The sequence below is a fragment of the Centruroides sculpturatus genome, unplaced genomic scaffold (assembly GCF_000671375.1).
Source record: "Centruroides sculpturatus isolate CEXI.00-Female unplaced genomic scaffold, Cexi_2.0 scaffold99, whole genome shotgun sequence".
NCBI classification, from domain to species: domain Eukaryota; kingdom Metazoa; phylum Arthropoda; class Arachnida; order Scorpiones; family Buthidae; genus Centruroides; species Centruroides sculpturatus.
In genome coordinates this window covers 9,606-30,801 of record NW_019384321.1, presented here as the reverse complement: position 1 = coordinate 30,801, position 21,196 = coordinate 9,606, and the positions used below count along the sequence as shown (strand labels likewise).

The following is a 21,196-nucleotide window of genomic DNA, read 5'->3' as shown; positions in this document are numbered from 1 at the left end:
GTAGAAATTTACTTTTCAAATAATTTTTTTTTTCTCAAAAATGCTTATTTTTATTCGTTTTCAGGTTTAGTGTCCGACGTTTGTTTGGTCGAATGTCCAGAAACGTGTCAATTGTCCAAATGGTCCGAATGGAGTGCTTGCAACATTACGTGTGGTCAAGGATATCGAAGGAGAGAAAGATACGTTACCAGATATGGAAATAAATTGGGTCGACCTTGCTCCGTTCAGTTTGACAATAAGGTAAAATATTAATTATTTTTTCTGTAACACGTCGAATGTATTTGTTGCCTATATATAAGTTATAATATTTAACAATTTACTCTCACTTCACTTATTGAACAATTCACAATTCATTTACTGTATTAATATCAGTTTATTTTGTTCTCATTTCTGTTAATTCTGTTTCCAATCTAAGAATTTTGGAATAGTTAATTTGCTACGAAGAAGGGAAAATCTTAAGTGAGAATAGAAATCAAAACATGATGAATAAAATACTTTTTGCGTCTAGATAAATTGTTATTAACTTATATTAGGAACAGACTAAAAATAAATTAGCAGTGTTGTTGAATTTCTATAATAGATATTTGTTTATAAACATTATAATTATTATTATGAAAAATGAAATTTCTGTAAAACTGAAAAGGAATTTTATCACTAGAAAGAGCTGTTTTTCTTTAAAATGTTTTATATTATAATATAAATTAAGTTAATAATGCTAAAATTATTAAATATATTATTGTATTTTATAGTATTGACATAATAATGATACGAACTTAACTTTAGATAGGTTATAAATGGCTGGTATAAAGAAGATAAAAATGTTAAAGGAACCAGTTTTACTTATTTATATATTTATTTAAATTATTTTTATTATATATATATATTATTTAGGGAAGACTGGTCTACACTGAGACATACAGGCTTATCTAAGGATAAGCGTATCTAACGAATGTTTATTCCTATTAAATCGAGTGAAAACTTTATGTATCCTGCTAATCCCTTGTTAATGATCTGGGGAGGGTAGNCCAAATTATAGCAGCGTTAAATAGAAATAACACACGATGAATTGTTGTTACTGTAATTACGTAATGTATTCTATTTGTTTGGTTTTCATAATTACGACATTGAAATTACACTAATATAATGTCTTACAAGTTTACATTCAATTTCATCATCCACATTACTGAATCCGCGTGTAAATAACTATAGAGACATGATAATTAAATTTCATTATAATAGAATAATGGCAAATGATTACATAATTATATTTACATTTAGACGAAAAAAAATTCTAAATCCTTTGAGTATCTTCATTAAAATAAAAGTATGCAAATTTATAACTTCCTTTATTTTTATAATTCTGTTTAAAATAATTGTAAAAATCAAAATAAAATAAACCTATTATGGGTAACTCCATTTGTTTTTATGCTTTATACTAGCGGTAGAGAAAAGCGAGGAAAATGCCACGTGTAACTCATAAACACCAGAGAAAACTCGTGCAAAGTGTATCATCATTCAAACATTTTATTTATTTATTACAGAGGTTGCGGCCGAAGTTTTCATCTGTAAAACGTGAACGTCGAACGTCGACGTTCGAACGTCGACGTTTGAACGTTCGACGTTCACGTTTTACAGATGAAAACTTCGGCCGCAACCTCTCTATTTTATGTATGTACTGTACATAACTGAACTACAACAGTGTAGCATATGATGATATTGATTAAAGCGAGTGCTGAGTATATCTGGCGATCCCTGTTACATACCTGAGTCTACCTACCTTTTATTTTTAGAAGTGAAGATTAAATTATTTACTACATAATAATAATATATTTCTCGAATATGAAATTGCCTACAATTTAATTACTGTATTTTAAAATTTAATTTATAAAATATAACAAATATATATATAGTTTATTAACTGTATTAACTGTTTATTAGCTGCATTTTCAATATTTTATAAGAAATTTTACATACAATTTTTCATTGTATCAGAAAATACACTGAAAGAAAAACATTTTGTGATTTCTAATTTTAGATTTTCATAACTAGTGATTTTTTTCGATGAAGAAATTATTAAAGTTATTTATTTGCTTTATAGCATTAATAAATCATTCGAGACACATCAGAATTGAATTTTTCATGCGATAATAAACTATTATTCCTGCTTCGTTGCAAAACAGATGACAATGACAGAGAAACATATTAAGAGGAAAATTCTAATTTATTGATAATTCTTGATATTTATTATATTATTATCTTAAAATTTAATACGAAATTAATATACATTTTTTTATATTTTATATATTTATTCAAAATTAATTTCCTATGATTTTTTTTTGCTTTTAGAAATTGTTCCAATAATACTAGTAGAAATTGAAAGTTAGTTTTATAACAACACTTAAAGTTACATTAAATACGATGTTTCACGCGTGTTAACACTTTTCAATGTGAATTGTTTTATCAGCGTATCATACAAACTATTCCTAAATTTACAGGAAATCCAAGAAGACGTATGCGAGATGTTTTGCAATCATTATCAATGGAAAGCAGAGGAATGGAGTGAGTGTCGTGTTTTGTATTCCGACAGAAAATGTGGTTCCGGATCTAAAAATAGATCAGTTAGGTAATAAATATTTTTTAAATTATTGATTAAAGATAAGCAACGATTCATAGACGAAGTTTTTCATTCAGATTTTATTGCATGAAGTTGTAGGAAGAACAAAGGTGCTGAAGTATCCATTAAAGTAGATGATATATTTTGTCATACTTCCACTCGTCCTCTGGAGACGGTTAAATGTTATCTTCCCTGTCCCGACGATTGCATCGTTTCTGCTTGGTCTCCATGGTCCGAGTGCAGACAGGTAAAATAAATTAATAATTGTAAACACTCGTATACGAAATTAATGTTTATAAGACATATAAAATAATATATTTATCAACTTTATAGCCATGTAACAACAATTACTCCAGATATAGAAACAGAACAGTGCTGAGAATTGCTCTTCCTTCTTCCGGTAGAAAATGTCCGTCTTTGGTACAGGAAGAACCTTGTAACATAGGATACAATTGTTTCCATTATAAATGGTTTATCGGGGGTTGGGGCTCGTGTATACTTCCCGAAGGAACCATATGTGGTAAAGGAGTCAGTTCCAGAACAGCAACGTGCATCAAGAGTAAAGGAGAATCAGTTTCTTCCGACTATTGTCAAAAGGTAAGTTTCTTAATTTGATATTTTTTATACAAAGTTATGAAACTTGTATATTATTTTAAACAGTATAAACATGTTTGTATTGATTTATAGAAAATTATAATTGATATATATGTACGGGAAAAATGAGTATCGATAGAAAATACTTTATAACAAGATGCAGAAAAGCTTTCTTCTTCTAATCACTACTAGAATTGTATATTTTATAACTTGAAATCCAAAAATAGCCATTAAAATCTTGTATTCTGATTAGTTAAAACAAATTTAGTTTATTTTAAAAAATTATACATTAAAAATTACAATATATCAATTATAATATTTAGAATTTCATCTGATGGAGTTTATAATTTCCGATACGAATTATTATATCGTTGTTGGGTGAATCTCTGACATAAATTTACGTTAAAAGTTTTCTTCTTAACAATATCAAAAATAAATTATAAATGTATATAACAATAAAGAAAAACGATAGAGCAACCATCAGTATTGAATGAGAAAATTTTATATGAATGTGCGCGCTTTTCTACTAAATTTATCAAATGTTAAGTAAATTGACGAAGATTGAAAAGAGATAAATTGTCTTATCTATAATATTGATAAGAATAGAAATATAGAAGAATGTTCAACGTTTCCCGGACACTGAATGACTGAATTCCTCTGATAATTTTAACTGGATTCACAAAGTTATACGATCGATACTAGAAATAATAACTTGTCTAGTCACAGGTACAGTCTTTTTTTTTCTTCTTCTTCATTTCCTCTTTTTTCTACTCCTAGGCGAGTAAAAAATATATTAAAATAAAGAGAAATAGACTATATTTTTATTCATATTTACTATTATATATGAATAATATGAATAATGAAATATAGTTAGATAGAGAATCGATATGTGCTTTATTTTTAAAGGCATTCAGTGCTTAGATTCGTTTCTTCTTATAAATTGATCAATCATTAATCAACGAAGACTAATTTTCTATATTAAAGAGACTTTTCTACTATTGATTGATCAGTGTCAATAAAATTTATCGGTATCAACGGATTGATCAGCATCAATAATATTATTTTTCAGTATGTTTTANTAAAAAAATAATTTTTAACGATACAATAGTCTTCGTTACGCTTAATATCGACGAAAATTCAACGCGAAGCGACACGCAACGGAGAGAAATTTCAACATGGGATAAATTAATATATTTTTTCGTACATGATTCGTTATCCGAAAAATAAGTTATTCGAACCACCCCAGTCCCCAATTGATTCGGATAAACGACGCTCTACTGTATAAGAACTATATTTTTATCAAGATGTTTAAAATGATAAATGTAGCTACTCAAATGTTTGATTCCAAGTTGTTTTTTGGTTTATTTACTACTCAATGATTATCCACAGTCTACGAATAAACTAATCGTAGCTAAATGAATAGTAAAGCGGGAGTTTATTGTATCTGAGTATCAAAATACGGTACAATCTCTGTAATCCAGCTTTTCTCTAGTTCGACAATAGTCGACTCTCTTGTATTGCCGCATTTTGTTGCCATTAAACTTGGCATTATATCGAGCCCGAACTTCATATAATGCCAACGATATTAACGATTATTAGGCTTATCATCATAGCCTGCTTAAAAAGTACAGTATCTTACAATACAGTACTGTACAAATGTAAAAATTCAGTTCCCCGAAATTTCCCACCTCAAATACGAAGTACTGTATCTCCTACTAAATGTAGTGAGAATCCACCAAATTGGCAACATGATGTCAATGCACTCGTATGAAAAAACGGCAGAAGGCAATTGAAAATTATTATAAATGAGCAATTATTTACAGTAGACCCCTCTATAACATGGTAGATAATTCCGTGTTATAGGGGGGTCTACTGTACTGTCATAATACCGGGTTGCAATTTTTAATCATATTGTTAATTTATTTCATTTAAAATATATGCTTTCCACCTCAAATTAGTAGTGGCTTTCTCTTGTACAGTACATTATGAGAGTAGTGGAACTTTGTCATTTCCGGCTAGTTGTGCACGTACAGTACAGTACATGGTTTTGGTATGTTTGTATCTTGCTCTTTTAACACGTTAACATTGTCTTAACATTTTAAAAACCAAAGGAATTATAAAATAAGAATAAATAATTGGACGATGAGGCTAATCATTCATAAAGTACAATAATAAAGCTCAGTATGAAGAAAAGCTTAAGCAATTTGACATTGTGTAGTTCAACATCTAAGAGATCAGACTAACCCATCTTCTTAGCAAGCGATACTACAAAATGACCTGAAATTATTCTGCTCGACATGAACGACTACTTTGTGAATAGAACCTGCTATTATACAAAGCAATCATTTAAAAATTACAAATCATTGGACTGTTATAATCGATTAGTAAATGGAAAAGTGCACGAAATATGATGTTATGCTGTAAATACGTGGCATGCATACTAAAAGGAAAAGTAGTCTGGACAGAGTTTAAACGTTTCACCATCCATAGGTGTTTGTAAAACGCGACAGTACTATTGTTATTGGACTTTGCACGAATATTGCTGAGTAAGTTAAATAGTAACGTGTTTACGTTCTAGTTTCTAACGATTATTATATAGCTTGAATTTAATCACCTACGATAGAATGATGATAGTACATATGCTTTTTTGGAACCCAGTTTATCTTCCAATAGCTGTTACACATGCAGATCGTCTCGGGCACGCAAAACATTTCAGTATTACACATTTTTATGATATCACTGCCCATACTGTATCCTACTGCCAAACAGCAACCGGCTTTTTGTTTATAAAGTGATCACTTAAAATATGTCATGAATTATGCTTTTTATTTTCATACAAGTAGGCTACTCTACCGTCACATTTAACTATACACCTACTCCAAACAGGAAGTTCGAACGATTAGTTTCCATTAAACTACGTAAATATGTCATAAGTAGGCTTTATATGTATGTATGTATGTTTGTTTAAGTGTAATATGCTTTTATTTATACAGTTTAACCTTTCAAAAATTTAATACTATTGATGATAAATTCTAAAAAATATACTGTAGTTTCTATTAACATGTTGTATGATCATATAGTTTTATTACAATTTTTTAAAATAATTAAACCAACTAAGTATCTAATAGGTAATCTGTTGTAATCTTCTTTTTGTATATTCATGAATGGAACATCCGGTAGACAGGCGAAGTCCCTTCTGAGTAAGAGCGTGCTATGCACTCGAGAGGGTATCCTCGGGTTTTGATTTTAAAAAGACACGTCTCCAGATTATGATTTAATAATTGCATTAAAGTTTCGTTCTACTTGGTTATGACCGTCAATACAAAACCGACCATTTGAACTCTGAATAATGGAAACAAATTAATCCATTCCCAGACTCTAAACAATATTCATTTCGATACAATTAAAGCAAGAAAGTATACGTAATTTAAGGGGAAAATAACACAATTAAAATCCCTAATAATAAATTAAAACATAACAATAAGTAAACTATATAAGTGCTGTATAATAAAATGAAAATTTTGCTTGCTGGTTTCAAACCGTCGACTTCGTCATCTTAAACATGGCCGCTCTTTCGTGCTTTGCGATAAATTCCCTTTTTATCTCAATCGTCAATACAAAACCGTCAAAACCGTTCTCTTAGACTTCTTTGCTTCCACACACTTCTCAGATGTAATGATCAATAAATAAAGGTTATATTGGACAACGTTATGCGCCCCGTAGAATTGATAAAAATATCGTAGAATTCAGCAAAATTTTTAAAAATCCCTAAAAATTTTCCCTAAAAGGATAAATTTAGTGATAGCTCAATAAAGATTTATTTTACTAAAGGATTAGACATGTTTAAAAAGTCGTAGAAAGTTTATTTTTGCTTGTTGCTAGAATTGCTTGAGACATATCAAAACGCAATCTACTTTCTCAACTTGGCTCTTACAAATGCACAGAAAAAGCTCTTTCCACAGATGTGTTTGAAACAGGCAAACACAAACTTTTCATTGATGGTCAACAATGTTCTGAAATCTCGAATTTCCTGCAGCATTGTTCTTTAATACTTCAATCCAAAAAATTAGTTGTCTTACTTGTGTTCATATGTTTTTTGTACGTTTTGTAATTCTTTTTCTATCTCTTTTAAATTGAAAGATAACAAGTTTGTAATTGGACGTTGCAATTGAAGCTGAAGTAGTCTGAATTGTTCAAGAATTGTTAAGTTTTCTGGTAAACATTGTTTGATTTATTTGCATAACTCTACAAGAAAATCTCTGCATTTGTGTTTCACATGAGCTTTGTTAGATTCAAGTACAGTACCTGTTTGCCAGCAAGATGAAGTTTATATTTCCATTCAAAGCCATCAACGTGTATTAGGGGATCCTGAAAATTCAGATTCATTAATTCTTTAAGTTTCGTGTAGATGATTTGCTGAATAATTCTTCGTAACATTGACTTGTATAGAAATGATAAACCAAGATACCATTTTAGAAGATCAGCATGGTTACTTGAAACATTTTGTTTACTTCACAGACATATTTTAATACTTCCTAAAAATACAATGTACAGTTTACATTGGTTTTCATGTTGTGTAACTGTTCAGCTGCCAAACATTTAACTTGCTTTTTTGCCAATCTCAACAGTGATAATAGTTTATTTAATTGCTCTACAATTGTTTTAATAGATTCATAAAGTTTTAGTAGATCCATTTTAACTTCGGGATTCGTTTGGACAGCTAATTAGCATTCGTGACTGGGTATAAGTTTTCATACTCGTGCTTCCGTGTTGAGCCGTATTAAACCAATTGTGGGCCACACGCACTAGATACTCTAGTTGTTTTGGGAGGAAAAGACATGCCTTTTCTGCACACAAATGAAGGGAATGACACATGCATTTAACTGTGATTACATTTGGATGTCTTTTTTCAATATTGACAAAAATGAGTGGTGAACTCCAGTTATGATAGAGGCATTATCCATTCTAATTCCAATCAACTTGTTAATATTTAAACCATCTCACATTAACAGTTTTTTTTAATACCGCATAAATGAAATCTGCATCACATTTTTCTAACCGGTAAAATGTAGTTACAATTTTTTCTTGTTGCGGAAAAATACTTCAACATGACACAACACCTTTGTAGTTAAAATATCAGTTGATTCATCTGTTATTACAGAAAAATTACTATCACCTATGTCATTAATTAATTCATCTAGTACAGATGGCCAGATCACATTCTTCAGTAGCATTGAACACAGTACGATGCAACTTTAAGCGCGTGTTAACCATGCTAGTCCTCCGAAACCAATAGTACGCTTTAAAATAAAGGTGTGTAGTTCCAATACAATATGTATAACCAAACACACCAAAAATAAAGCGAAAAAGTACCGAAAACATACGACCGTAACGCGAGAATGAGATACCACTTGGGTGCGTTTAAGCTTCGAGTGTATTTTTGAACAGCGCGCGTAGTTCGAACTTTGAAACGTTCGAAATACGAGATAACATTGATTTTGCAAATTTAAAAACTCAATAGAGATAAACTAAATAGAATTTTTTGGTCACTTTTCGAATTCCGAATAATTATTGTTGCCTAATACCGAATATTCTTACATTTTCTAACTACTAAATACTTATTATTTGGTCGAATATCAGATGATTTGCTTGGAACTGCCTGAAACAAACGGCTCAAAAGGCTTAGAGTAAGGTGTAGGGCAACAATTTCTACTCAATAATAAAAATCATATGCTTTTATTTTTAAAAATTATTATTAATTATGTGATAATAAATAAAAAAATAATAAATCTTGTCATTGAGGCCCATCTTTTTCAGCAGCCTCACAAAGTATTTAGGGAACGTACTGTACAGTACAGTACATTATGTTAACCGAAGTTGGAAGAATTTATCACTAAGAAAAATATTACTGACTTCCTATGGGTGCAGAAACACTATTGTACTTTCGTTACAATTTAATATCTTTTTAATTATGATTATTAATAACCTAAACGATAATATTTACTTAAGATCATCCATTAAAGTTATTCCTTTCGTAAAAGAATAAATGACAATACTTTTAAATATTTGAGCTTTTCATTCTATTTTATGCTTCAGTTTTTTTCTCGAATACCGAATAATGCCGAATATTCGTTCCCATACTAATTAATAACGTAGTTTATTAATTTATAGGTTACAACGGTTTTTAATTGTTCTTTAAATCTTTAAATTCTTCCCAAATTAGGTGATAATCCCATATCCACGGTAGGCATGAAACTGTATTGCATATTATTTAGCCAACAACACTATTGTTTACACCGTGAATACTATGGCATGACTGATTGTGCGAGTGGAGATGATTCATGACGTTTTTCAGGATAAGCGTAAAACCTACGAATTTAAATTTTTGTATTTTTTATTTAATATTTTCAAACCGCGAGTAACTAAACATCGGATAAGAAAGGTATACTGAATTGTAATTTCATATCATTTGACTTTATCATAACTAAAACTATCATCTCCGGTGTTTACTAGAAAAACAAATCCTATTAATTGGTAAAAATCTTAATAAACTTTTATAAGACAAACTACTTTACTCTATATAATAATTTTCAGTTATTAAAACCACATGCTTATGATCTAAAACTGTTAAGATTTATCACAGATGTTGACGAAATCTTAGAAAATAATCAGGCTCTTTATGTAATTGAAGTTATTTTTTGAAAGATGGCAAACCTCATACTAAATGAAAAAAAATTAGAAAATGGTTTCTGCAAAATTGTTTATAAAGATAACGAAAGAAACAGCCTTAGAAAGTGATATAGTTAAGTAGAAGTTAAAGAAAAAAACATATATATATATATATATATAGTTGCGCCTAAAGCGGTTACAATTCAATCGGAAAATATCGTAATAACTGGAAGTAAAAAAAAAGGGGGGGAAATGAAAAAAATGCGACAGATGAAACAAATCGACATCTTGGGAAAATTTGTCACAATCTTGTAAAAGAAAGAGGTCAAGATATAAGCAACGAATTCTCTCAAATAAATCATAAATGGTGATAAAAAAAAGACAAATGGCAAATATAAAAAAAGAAAAAATCTAAAGAATAAATTGATTATCGAAAGATAGTTTCGTTAAAGAAATAAAATTTTTTATGATTTTATAAATATAACAAAAACTAAGATATTCATGATTTAATGTTATATTTTAAATGAGATAGAAAGTTAGAAATGTATAAATTAATATTGATGAGATAAAACCGAATATAATACAAGATAAAAATTTTATTGTTGTCTTTTTAATACCCTTTCGCTGTAGTATGTTTGGCATTCATTTCATTGTCATGTTTAAATGTATTCGAGTTTTTATTTTTATTCTGATTGAGAAAAAGTAAGGTTACGTTTTACTTCTACATTCAAAAATTATCGGCCCTTCTAATACTAATTCTTTTAATTGCGTGTTTTGCCAGAAAAGTTATTAATTAAACAATATAAAAGTAGGCTAATATTATTTTAGTTTATCACATTATTTATTTAAAGTTTACCGTTTGATGCATAATTTATTAGAATTAAAAAAAATTCTATTATATATTTCTTTATTTATACAGTCGTACTAACACAATACTCGTAATTAAAGTCCTTATTCGGATTACAACTCAATTTTTACTTTAGTTACTTTATTATATTTTAGAATTCCTTTAGAAAGCCAATTTTGTTTTTTTTTTCTAAATTCAGTTTTGCATGTAATTATTAAGAAATATTGCAAATGAGATTTTATAAGTCTACGCTATTAAAATATCTGGATCAGTGTCAACAATCGGAGGAATTTTGAATCTGTTGACTTTCCTATTCTTTCTACTTCTTCAACTTGTTGATATATTATTAACTATTTAAAGAAAAAAAATGAACATGATTTATATTCTTTCCTCGTACTTAATTCAATTACAGTATCCTTAGTATTCATTTGCTTCTTTTAGTATTGAGTAACTTTTTGATTGTATCGATTGCTTTTTCTCATCATATAGATAGCGTTTTAAATTATAAAATTAAATTCCATTTCATTTCAATTAGATAGATATTTCTTTTAAAAATATTTGAATTTCTATATGTATAGTAGAAATTTTTCTAGTTTGCATCTCGTATCATTATATTTTTCTTTAAATATCGTATTTCAAATTAAAATGCATGAATACTAAGTGATTGTAACAGTATAGAAATACCTGTCTGTAACTCTCAACATCCTGTTGTTTAAGATGTAATAACAATTGTAAAGCGTTTTAGACAGATAAGTCTTACAATAAAATTTATTGATTAATACTAATAACTCAATAAATTTCAGTTTTAAAAATTAAAAAATAAAAGAAAATTTCATTTTTCTTCCTCAAGTGAATGCTGTATCATTAAAAGAACCATTAGAAGTTCACAATGTACGAAACTATTCCACAATAAATTCAATAGATCTAATCATTAATTATCAGACTGTCTAGTATTTGATAGTCATTAATCTTGTTTAAAAAATTGTTTTTTATATACTAAAAACCGAGTATATTCTCTGAAATATCTACATAAATCGTATTTTGATAGTGAGATTTGTTTTCTAGATACAGTAGACCCCTCTATAACACTGCAGATAATTCCGTCTTATATGAATCCCATGTTGTACGAGTCACTTAGATTTTACAAATACGTGTGCCGGGCTGTGAACGGCTCACGTATTTGTAAAATCTAAGTGACTCGTACAACATGGAATTCATATAACACGGAATTATCTACAGTGTTATAGGGGGTCTACTGTAAATTAAATGATCACGAAATTATATTAACCCATTACTGAATTATTGTAATCAACATATTTATACAGAATGGTACTTATATTATTCTATTGCCGGATGGTTGAAGAAGTTAGGGCCCCTTTGGGGTATCCGGGATCGAGTAACCCCAACAATTTTTTATATGCGATTTGTCTCGCCCGATTCCTCATCATCCGTGCTTATTGTAGAGTCTTACCGAACCCGTACTGGGTATGGAAATAGATCGTACTATCCGCAGGGTCTAAGGAGTCAAAAATGAAAATAAAAAGTATTTATATTAGAAAAATTCAACAAAACTTACTGGCATATTTCGATAATAGAGAAGAGTTTGTAGCGGAATTATGGAGAAAAATGATGACAGTAAATTATTGACAAATCAGAATAATATTTTATGATTAAAGAAAAACTCTTCTTGAGGAAACTCACAGCATTCTGCATGCACAATGTCTTGAGGCATAATATTTTCACGTGTTTTACGTTTGCTACGTTCCTTAAAACTAAAAATGAATAAAGTAGAACGACTGATATGGAATTTCAGAAATGAATAGAAGTGAATTAGTTTACAAAATTCAAAAAGACAGGACTGTCAGGAATTAAAGTCACATTTACTTTCCAAATTATAGCAGCGTTAAATAGAAATAACACACGATGAATTGTTGTTACTGTAATTACGTAATGTATTCTATTTGTTTGGTTTTCATAATTACGACATTGAAATTACACTAATATAATGTCTTACAAGTTTACATTCAATTTCATCATCCACATTACTGAATCCGCGTGTAAATAACTATAGAGACATGATAATTAAATTTCATTATAATAGAATAATGGCAAATGATTACATAATTATATTTACATTTAGACGAAAAAAAATTCTAAATCCTTTGAGTATCTTCATTAAAATAAAAGTATGCAAATTTATAACTTCCTTTATTTTTATAATTCTGTTTAAAATAATTGTAAAAATCAAAATAAAATAAACCTATTATGGGTAACTCCATTTGTTTTTATGCTTTATACTAGCGGTAGAGAAAAGCGAGGAAAATGCCACGTGTAACTCATAAACACCAGAGAAAACTCGTGCAAAGTGTATCATCATTCAAACATTTTATTTATTTATTACAGAGGTTGCGGCCGAAGTTTTCATCTGTAAAACGTGAACGTCGAACGTCGACGTTCGAACGTCGACGTTTGAACGTTCGACGTTCACGTTTTACAGATGAAAACTTCGGCCGCAACCTCTCTATTTTATGTATGTACTGTACATAACTGAACTACAACAGTGTAGCATATGATGATATTGATTAAAGCGAGTGCTGAGTATATCTGGCGATCCCTGTTACATACCTGAGTCTACCTACCTTTTATTTTTAGAAGTGAAGATTAAATTATTTACTACATAATAATAATATATTTCTCGNGTGTATATAATGGTTACATCATATATTTTCCGAAATAATGGATTATATTTTATTATTCTATCTAACAACTAATATAATAATTAATGAGATTGATCGGTTCTATGGATCTTCCTATACATATATTTCATGATGTTTTTTTTTCTTTTTATGTTATATTTTTGCAATTAAATCGGTTTTTCTGCATGGTAATTTCGAATTAAATCGTAGAAGATATTTTCAAATTTGATTATTAACGGATCCACGGAGTTAAAAATAATTTTCAAATTTAAAAATGATCGCTATCCAATTACGTTATACAAAAACGAAATTTACATTTTTAACAGCCAATCGCAGTGCGATTAATAGGAAAAAAAACGGTTTTCTTAACAAATCGAATACTAAAAGAGAATATTTTATTTATTACCTTAATTAAATTTAAGTTAGTATAAAATATAAACAGTTAAATGACAATATTAAATTTTGAAGGCTAATTACTTAGATTAACTGTGAAATAAATTACAGATGATAACGAAGTGAGTTTTTGGATGTACGCCATGATTTGCGTGGGATGTGCTTTTGTAATATTCGTGGCGGTAACTGTCTATCTTATGTGGTAAGTGAGATTCGTTTTAACAAAAAGAAAAGTAAAAAAAATGAAGTAGAATGTCCTTCAAGTGGTCTAATTATCTTTCAGTACCCAAAAGTCTTCGGCTAGAAACCAGCAAGAAGTGCGCGGCCTTCGGATGAAAGCCTACCCTCCGTGAACGGTGCCATCTTACCTGGCGCCTCCGCTTTCGTTCCACACCTTTCTTTGTTAAGTCCCGTCTCAGTTGGTGTTTCACGTGCCTTTTTTCGACCCACCGAAAAACGTCGTTGGCCATAGGAAGACGTTAAAGCTAAAGGGTAGTCTTCTGTAAATAACATTCATACATTTTCATACGGAAGATAATTATGTTACCTGTTTACAGCTTCTTTCGTACGCCACGTGTTAAATATTTCTCATTCGTTGAAGATTAATATATAAAATGTATATCAGAATATAATTAATAAACTATATTTATCGAGATGATAATGATTTAATAGTTTATTTCTTTAAAAAGAAAATGTAATATTTAATGAATTTGTCTTAACATAATGGTTTCCATACTTTCTATACAGTACTTTCACCCTCTCTTTTTCAGAAAAAAATTGTTGCACCCCCCTCAATTTTCGTAACAATCTAATTTTATAAATTCTGTTCTTATAATTTATTTAATGACCTATAAAACAATATACCTTATTAAATAAAGTATATTGTTCGTCGGGCTCGACTCTTGTACAGTACAGACGTTTCGGCAAGAGTGTGGATGGATTTTTAGCATTCGTACCCACAAAGGTTGTTTTTCTGATTCATTTTTTCGACATTGATTTGACTTATTTTGTTTATTTGTATTAAAAAATGATAATTTGGTAAAAGCTGCGCTTCCCTCCTTGCAATAGCCTGGCGCCCCACAGATTGGAAAACACTGTTATTTATTTATTTCGAAGATTTTCAAAAATTTTCGTTTAATCAAAGATAAGAATCGAAAAAGTATTCTTTAGCACGTCGCTGATTTTAAACGTTTAAATATTAGCATTATTATGACATGTAAGTGACAAAATTTAATATTGAAACCGAATGTTTAGATAGAAAAATAGCTTTAAAATCTTTAAAAATCGAAATGCTTGAATATTTTTATTTATTTTTTTATACGAAAAAATGTTGTTATTATTTTTATTACATCCGAAAAGCATTGAATAATAGAGACTGCGATATTTGAAAAGATAATATGAATTTCGTAGAGGCTACAAAACACTTAGACTTTTGATTTAATCTTTAGAAAACTTAACAATTTTGAGTCATTTAGAAAATATAAACTCTTATAAGAGAAATTTTCAAAGGATAGTTAATACGGGCCAACCGAAATACATCCTTTTGATTCGTTCTTCAAAACAATAGAAATAATGAATTGTTGTTAACTATTATTCTCTGCGAAATATATTAAAATCTTTGTTACATTTGTTGTTATTTTGTGTTCTCCTATCTATCGTATTCTTTCTCGGTTTGTGCCATTTCATTTGAACACTGCTTCATTTTCTTTCTGTACTCCATTCATTGTTCAATGAGTTAAGCTTCTTTCTTTCTCGCTTACTTTTTTCTATTTGTTTTTTACTTATTTCACTTGTTCAACTGTGAAATATAGTATGTTTAATGTCTTGGAACATATGCAAAGTTTCTTTATGACTGACACTAGTTTTTCTTTTTCTGTATTATCTTCATACATATTTGATTTATAGGACTGTAATTTGAAAAAACTATGGACCTGTAAATTCCCACTGTCGTCTGTTGTCTGTCTGTCTGTCCTTCCTTAATATCGAGAACGGAATTAAGTAGATAAAAGTTGGAATAGATATGGAAATCTTAGTGGCTGGAGATCTCGATTAACTATATACAAACTTTCAATGGAAAAGTATGATATGATGTTCAGCTGCAAAGCACTACTAATTTCAGGTGGAGAACATATATTTTAAATGAGATCAAATAATTGTTCATTTTTAATGCTCTTCTGCGAGTTCACATTTAAAAAGCCACCAATTTTTTTTTCTACTTTTTATTAATGTTTTAGTTTCACAATCGTATAATAATAAATTCTATATAGGCCTACACAGCATTTTATTCTTCTTTCAATTCTTAAATTTAACTGAAGGTCGCATAACACAATAACCGTTTACATAAATTTCATTAAATCGAATCGATGTGTTTTGCTTTATTGGCCATAAATTAGCCCCATAAAAATTGGAAAAATATTAAAACTTTTCATTCTGAGACAATCGATTCTATTTACATTTACAAGTAATTATTTTTAGAATTTGTTTTTTTTTCTAATACATGTAATTACATTTTAGAAACTTGAACAGGCAGAACAAAGGTTTAACGAGTTCGATCAATTGTACAATAAACGATAACTAACTAAATGCAAATTATATACATTTCGTGTCTGGTTTATTTAGGATATCAATATTTAACACTAAATATACTACCTTCTGTAAACTTAACGTGATATTCATGACGTGAGACGATAATTATCACGTAATTATACGCGAAGAGAAATTATAATATTGTTACACGATAATACAATTCGTCATGTAATGTTTTAATTCATATACCGATATCTTCTCCATAATAATAACGGGCGAAGAAACGTGCAAATATTGATAAATTTTTCTATCTTATAATAATATAAATTTTAAATTATAAACTACTATTTTAGTAAATGTACGCTATAGAAGACATTCATGAATTTAAAAGCGAAATGGAATCTTAATGTAATAAATATAGTATTGAGTTATATCAATTAATCAATCGTTAAAAATATCTGAAATGTTTTGCTTATATATCATTTTATTTATTTTCAAGCTTTTGTACATTGGATTTTCAATCATTTCAGTCTAGTGCTGATTCAACACTAATGCAATTTATTAACCTATTTACAACCTCTCTGAAGAGAATCTGCTCTTGTTATTTTTATTTATTGACATAATCGTACATTTACAGTGATCTAATTTGGTAGAAAATATCACAAAATGTAATCGCACTTAACATTTTGCAGAGTCATAACTTTTAGAAGAAAACTACTTCAAAAAGATTAATAGATTTATTTAAAGAAATTTCTAGCAGATTTTCATCTGGAGAGAAAAATCTTATATAGTTTATAATTTAAATATACACAGATATATATTTAATATACAAGTAGATCCCCCTATAACTTTGTTCTTATAAATTGATCAATCATTAATCAACGAAGACTAATTTTCTATATTAAAGAGACTTTTCTACTATTGATTGATCAGTGTCAATAAAATTTATCGGTATCAACGGATTGATCAGCATCAATAATATTATTTTTCAGTATGTTTTATTTTTAAATAATAATAACTTTTGGNTGACTCGTACAACATGGAATTCATATAACACTGAATTATCAACAATGTTATAGGGGAATCTACTATAATAAAGCTATATGGAACTCACTGAGACTGACTAACGAAGTGACCATTCAATTTTTGGAGCCTTACAGAACGCCAAAACATCTGAGTGTCGATTAATTTAAACTTTATTTACCTGTTTTTAAAATGTTTATTACTATTATTATCATTTCGTATAGTTAACATAGACCAATCTTTAATGGAAATGATAATAAAACAAAGCTATTCTTCCTGGAATTTCTAAAATTGCATTTGTAATATGATATTTGAATTATTTCGGATAATTATCCCGAATAAAAAGAAAAAAAAAAAAAACAATGACGTGAATAACGATAAGAATTAGTCTAATAGAAGTTATAAATAAAATCGTTTAAGAGTAATTTATAAAACTGATCTCGACTGATGTTTTTTTTCAGTTTTATCCTTTTATTCTAAAGATATAAAGAATAGAAAATATAGTTATTAGTTCTATAAGCCGAGTATACTAGTAAACTTTGAACAAGTTTCTTATTTTTCGAAAAAGTAATGGAATCTATAAGTGATTTTATAGAGATTTTTATTTCTTAAAAGCCAATTAATTAATTAATTTTTATATGATAAAACAGGAGAGAAATTTTCTATACTCGAAACAATTGAATGACACATATTAATTGTACTGGTACAATTAACATTTGTCATTCGATCGATGAAAACAATTTTTCGTTTCTTAAGTTTATAACTTTGAAATGAACTCGATTAATTTAACATAAATGATGAGACAAACGATATTTATTTTGGAAAGGTGCCCTTACCACCTCTAAGTGAGTCGTGTAACCTGGAATGTCCCATCGATTGTCAGCTGTCCGAGTGGTCAGAATGGAATTACGAGCAATGCAAACCATGCAACCATAAAGGTATATTTTCGAATTGTTTCCTCTTTCGTTTATCATTATGCCGCCTTATTCATACGATTGTAATTAAACCTAGGAGAGAAGTGGAGAATTCGTAGGATTATTCAAGAAGCTAGCGAAACGGGTCGACCTTGCGCCTACGATTTGATTCAGAAAATACCCTGTTCTTACATTCCCTGTTATCATTGGTTGATAGGAGAATGGTCCGACTGTTTTCTCCAGGTAATTGTTTATCCCAGATTTTAAGGATATATTTAGTTTCAATTCTAACGAATGATTTCCGATAGGGAGCAGAATGTGGTCAAGGTTATAGGAAAAGACAAGTGGAGTGTCTTAGAACGGACGGTGTTAGAGTCGATAAGAAGAGCTGCCTGAGGATCAACGTAACGGCAGAAGTAGAAGGATGGCTCGATCCTAGATGGTTGGAAATTGTTAAAGATGTCGAAGTAATAAATTTATATATATATATATATTTTTATTTCTAAACGTAGCCATTAAATTATAAAAGAAACAAAACTTGAAAAAATAAAAACATTTTGCTAGAAAGAATGGATCGATACGTGGTTGTTTGTTAAAAAGATAAAAGATAAATCGTACATATAATATTTATAAAATTGCTGTGATTTTCTGTTTCATATCATTTTTGGCTAAATTATATACATAAATTTATTTATAACATATTTATTATATGACAATTTTCATCAAAAATTGAATGTAGTAAATAAATTACGTATAGGTCTATATAAATTTACAAAAATAACACACGAACAATTATTTATTCTTTGTAAACAATAATTTACTCCTTTATTTATTGTAAACTTTAAAAACATTAGTAATTAAATCTAAACAAAATTCAGATTTAAAATTTTAAAATTATCATATGTTTCTATTTAACAAGATGGTACAGTACATTCTTGTTAAAATGATTAAAGTGATGCTGCTTAGTGGATTTTCTCCGTAAGCATTATCTGTAATTATTAGAGTAATTTCATTATCATCCCAAAATTAATTAATTAAAGTTGTTTTAGTTTTAAATGTTTTCATCTTTTTTCAATAAAAAAATTCTTAAAATATATATAAAATAAACATTATTTTATTATATATATATATATACAGGAAGTACAAATTTGTGAAAAATCTTGTCCAGGTGATTGTTCTCTCACATCTTGGTCTTCTTGGAGCGATTGTCAAAGGAATTGCATAGAAAATGAAGTCGGTAAGATGTATTTTATTTTATGAATGCGTTATATTTTGTATTATTTGTAATTAAAAATAAACAACGAATAAACTTTTAACAATCAGTCGGATATCAAACAAGATCTAGAGCAGTAATCGAAGGAAAGAAATGTAATGTTACACTATGGGAAACGAGACCGTGTTTCAGTAAGTTTATATAAAAATTTAAAGAATTTTTTTGACAGATTTTATTCTCATAATTTTAAAAATATTTCTAGCTGATATCTGCCTAATTTATAAATGGAAAGTAACGGGTGATGCGGTGGAGTGTGTAAGATCGGATGGTAAAATCGTTTACGGTGAGTTATGGTTAGTTTTCATCTCTCAAAAATAAATATTTTAAGCTAAAACATCATTTATAACGTTAATTTACAAGCGCTGTATCTAGCTTTCGTTCGATACTTATTACTTACATTTAAAACATCTTTCTAAGTCAGTGTTTTTCAACCTTCTTGAATACGCGACCCCTTTACAAGTTAAAAAATTCTGGCGACCCCCCACGGCCATATTAAAACTATGTCAGTGATTTTCTTTTACAGTATTTAATTTTCTTTCTGTTGAGATTTAAATAGCGATCAAAACACTAATTGTACTGTAAAATAAACAGGCACAGCCTTCTCACTGAAATTGTAGTTTTTTTTATTGTAGTGTAGGACGTACTGTACAAACACTTGTCTTTTTCTTTTATCCGCAATCCCCCGTGTATGGCTTTGCGACCCACAGGTTGAAAAGCATTTTACTAAAGCATTTTACATACAATTTACTTAAAGTTTATTTAGCGTTAATTTTTACTTTTATCGTAAATATTTATTAAGTTCGTTATATTAATAACTTTCGGTAGATAATAATAAAACTTTAATACCTGTTAATGAATGCTTGGAAATTAAAAGGAAAAAGGTAATAATAACGAAAATCGAGTTCTCTTTATTCCAATCAGGTGGCTGCGAGAACCAGCAACGTCCTTGCTACCCAGAATGCATCGCTCAGCATGCTCACTGCGATCATGTGCTTGGCCAATGTGTGTGTGATGCAGGCACTTTGCCAGTTCATCGTACGTCGACTGTGGCCAGAAATGACTTACTTTCACTCGTTAAATGCGTCAACGTGAGCATTATGGACGTCGATTACCTCACTAATCACACTACTAAAGAAGAAATTATCCTCCGCTACTCCCCAAGTAAGTTCCTTTATACGTAATTTTTCTACGAATATTATAATAGCAATCGTCTCTACGACTGTCTAGTGATATTTTCTATAGTATAACTTATTTTTAAAAAAATCAAACTATAATTAATTAAAATTCTTATCTACTCTGTAAGCCACTACAAGAGAATAGAATAAATTAATTTTAAATCCTCTCAGAATATTTGAGTAAAATATTTATTACAAATTAATATTTACAACATGTAAATTATCATTATTATATTGTAATAATCTATGTTTAAGTATTTATTCTGTAATTATAAGGTAATTAAAAAATATATATAGGCCTATGTTATTATTTATATGTTAGGAAATTATATTTAGCAAAAATAAAATGTCTAGTTTGTTTAACTTTAAAATCAATTAAATATTAGATTCAAATTCTAATACGAATAAATGGAAATTTTAATAGAAAGAATTATACATTCCTGTTGAAATAATTAAATAATATATAATATAA

The 21,196-nt window shown here is 28.8% G+C and overlaps 1 protein-coding gene across 1 annotated transcript in view; it reads left to right on the top strand.

The window, feature by feature from the left end:
* Window positions 1–21,196, top strand: part of LOC111625473 (thrombospondin type-1 domain-containing protein 7A-like) — a 37,967-nt gene that overhangs the window by 14,753 nt on the left and 2,018 nt on the right. Inside the window, exons 14-24 of the mRNA XM_023368623.1 lie at window positions 65–200; window positions 2,496–2,623; window positions 2,708–2,861; window positions 2,948–3,211; window positions 18,189–18,300; window positions 18,374–18,519; window positions 18,585–18,743; window positions 19,414–19,513; window positions 19,600–19,680; window positions 19,752–19,832; window positions 20,471–20,710. Coding sequence (XP_023224391.1) covers window positions 65–200; window positions 2,496–2,623; window positions 2,708–2,861; window positions 2,948–3,211; window positions 18,189–18,300; window positions 18,374–18,519; window positions 18,585–18,743; window positions 19,414–19,513; window positions 19,600–19,680; window positions 19,752–19,832; window positions 20,471–20,710 — 1,601 coding nt within the window. The remainder of the gene's footprint in view (window positions 1–64; window positions 201–2,495; window positions 2,624–2,707; window positions 2,862–2,947; window positions 3,212–18,188; window positions 18,301–18,373; window positions 18,520–18,584; window positions 18,744–19,413; window positions 19,514–19,599; window positions 19,681–19,751; window positions 19,833–20,470; window positions 20,711–21,196) is intronic.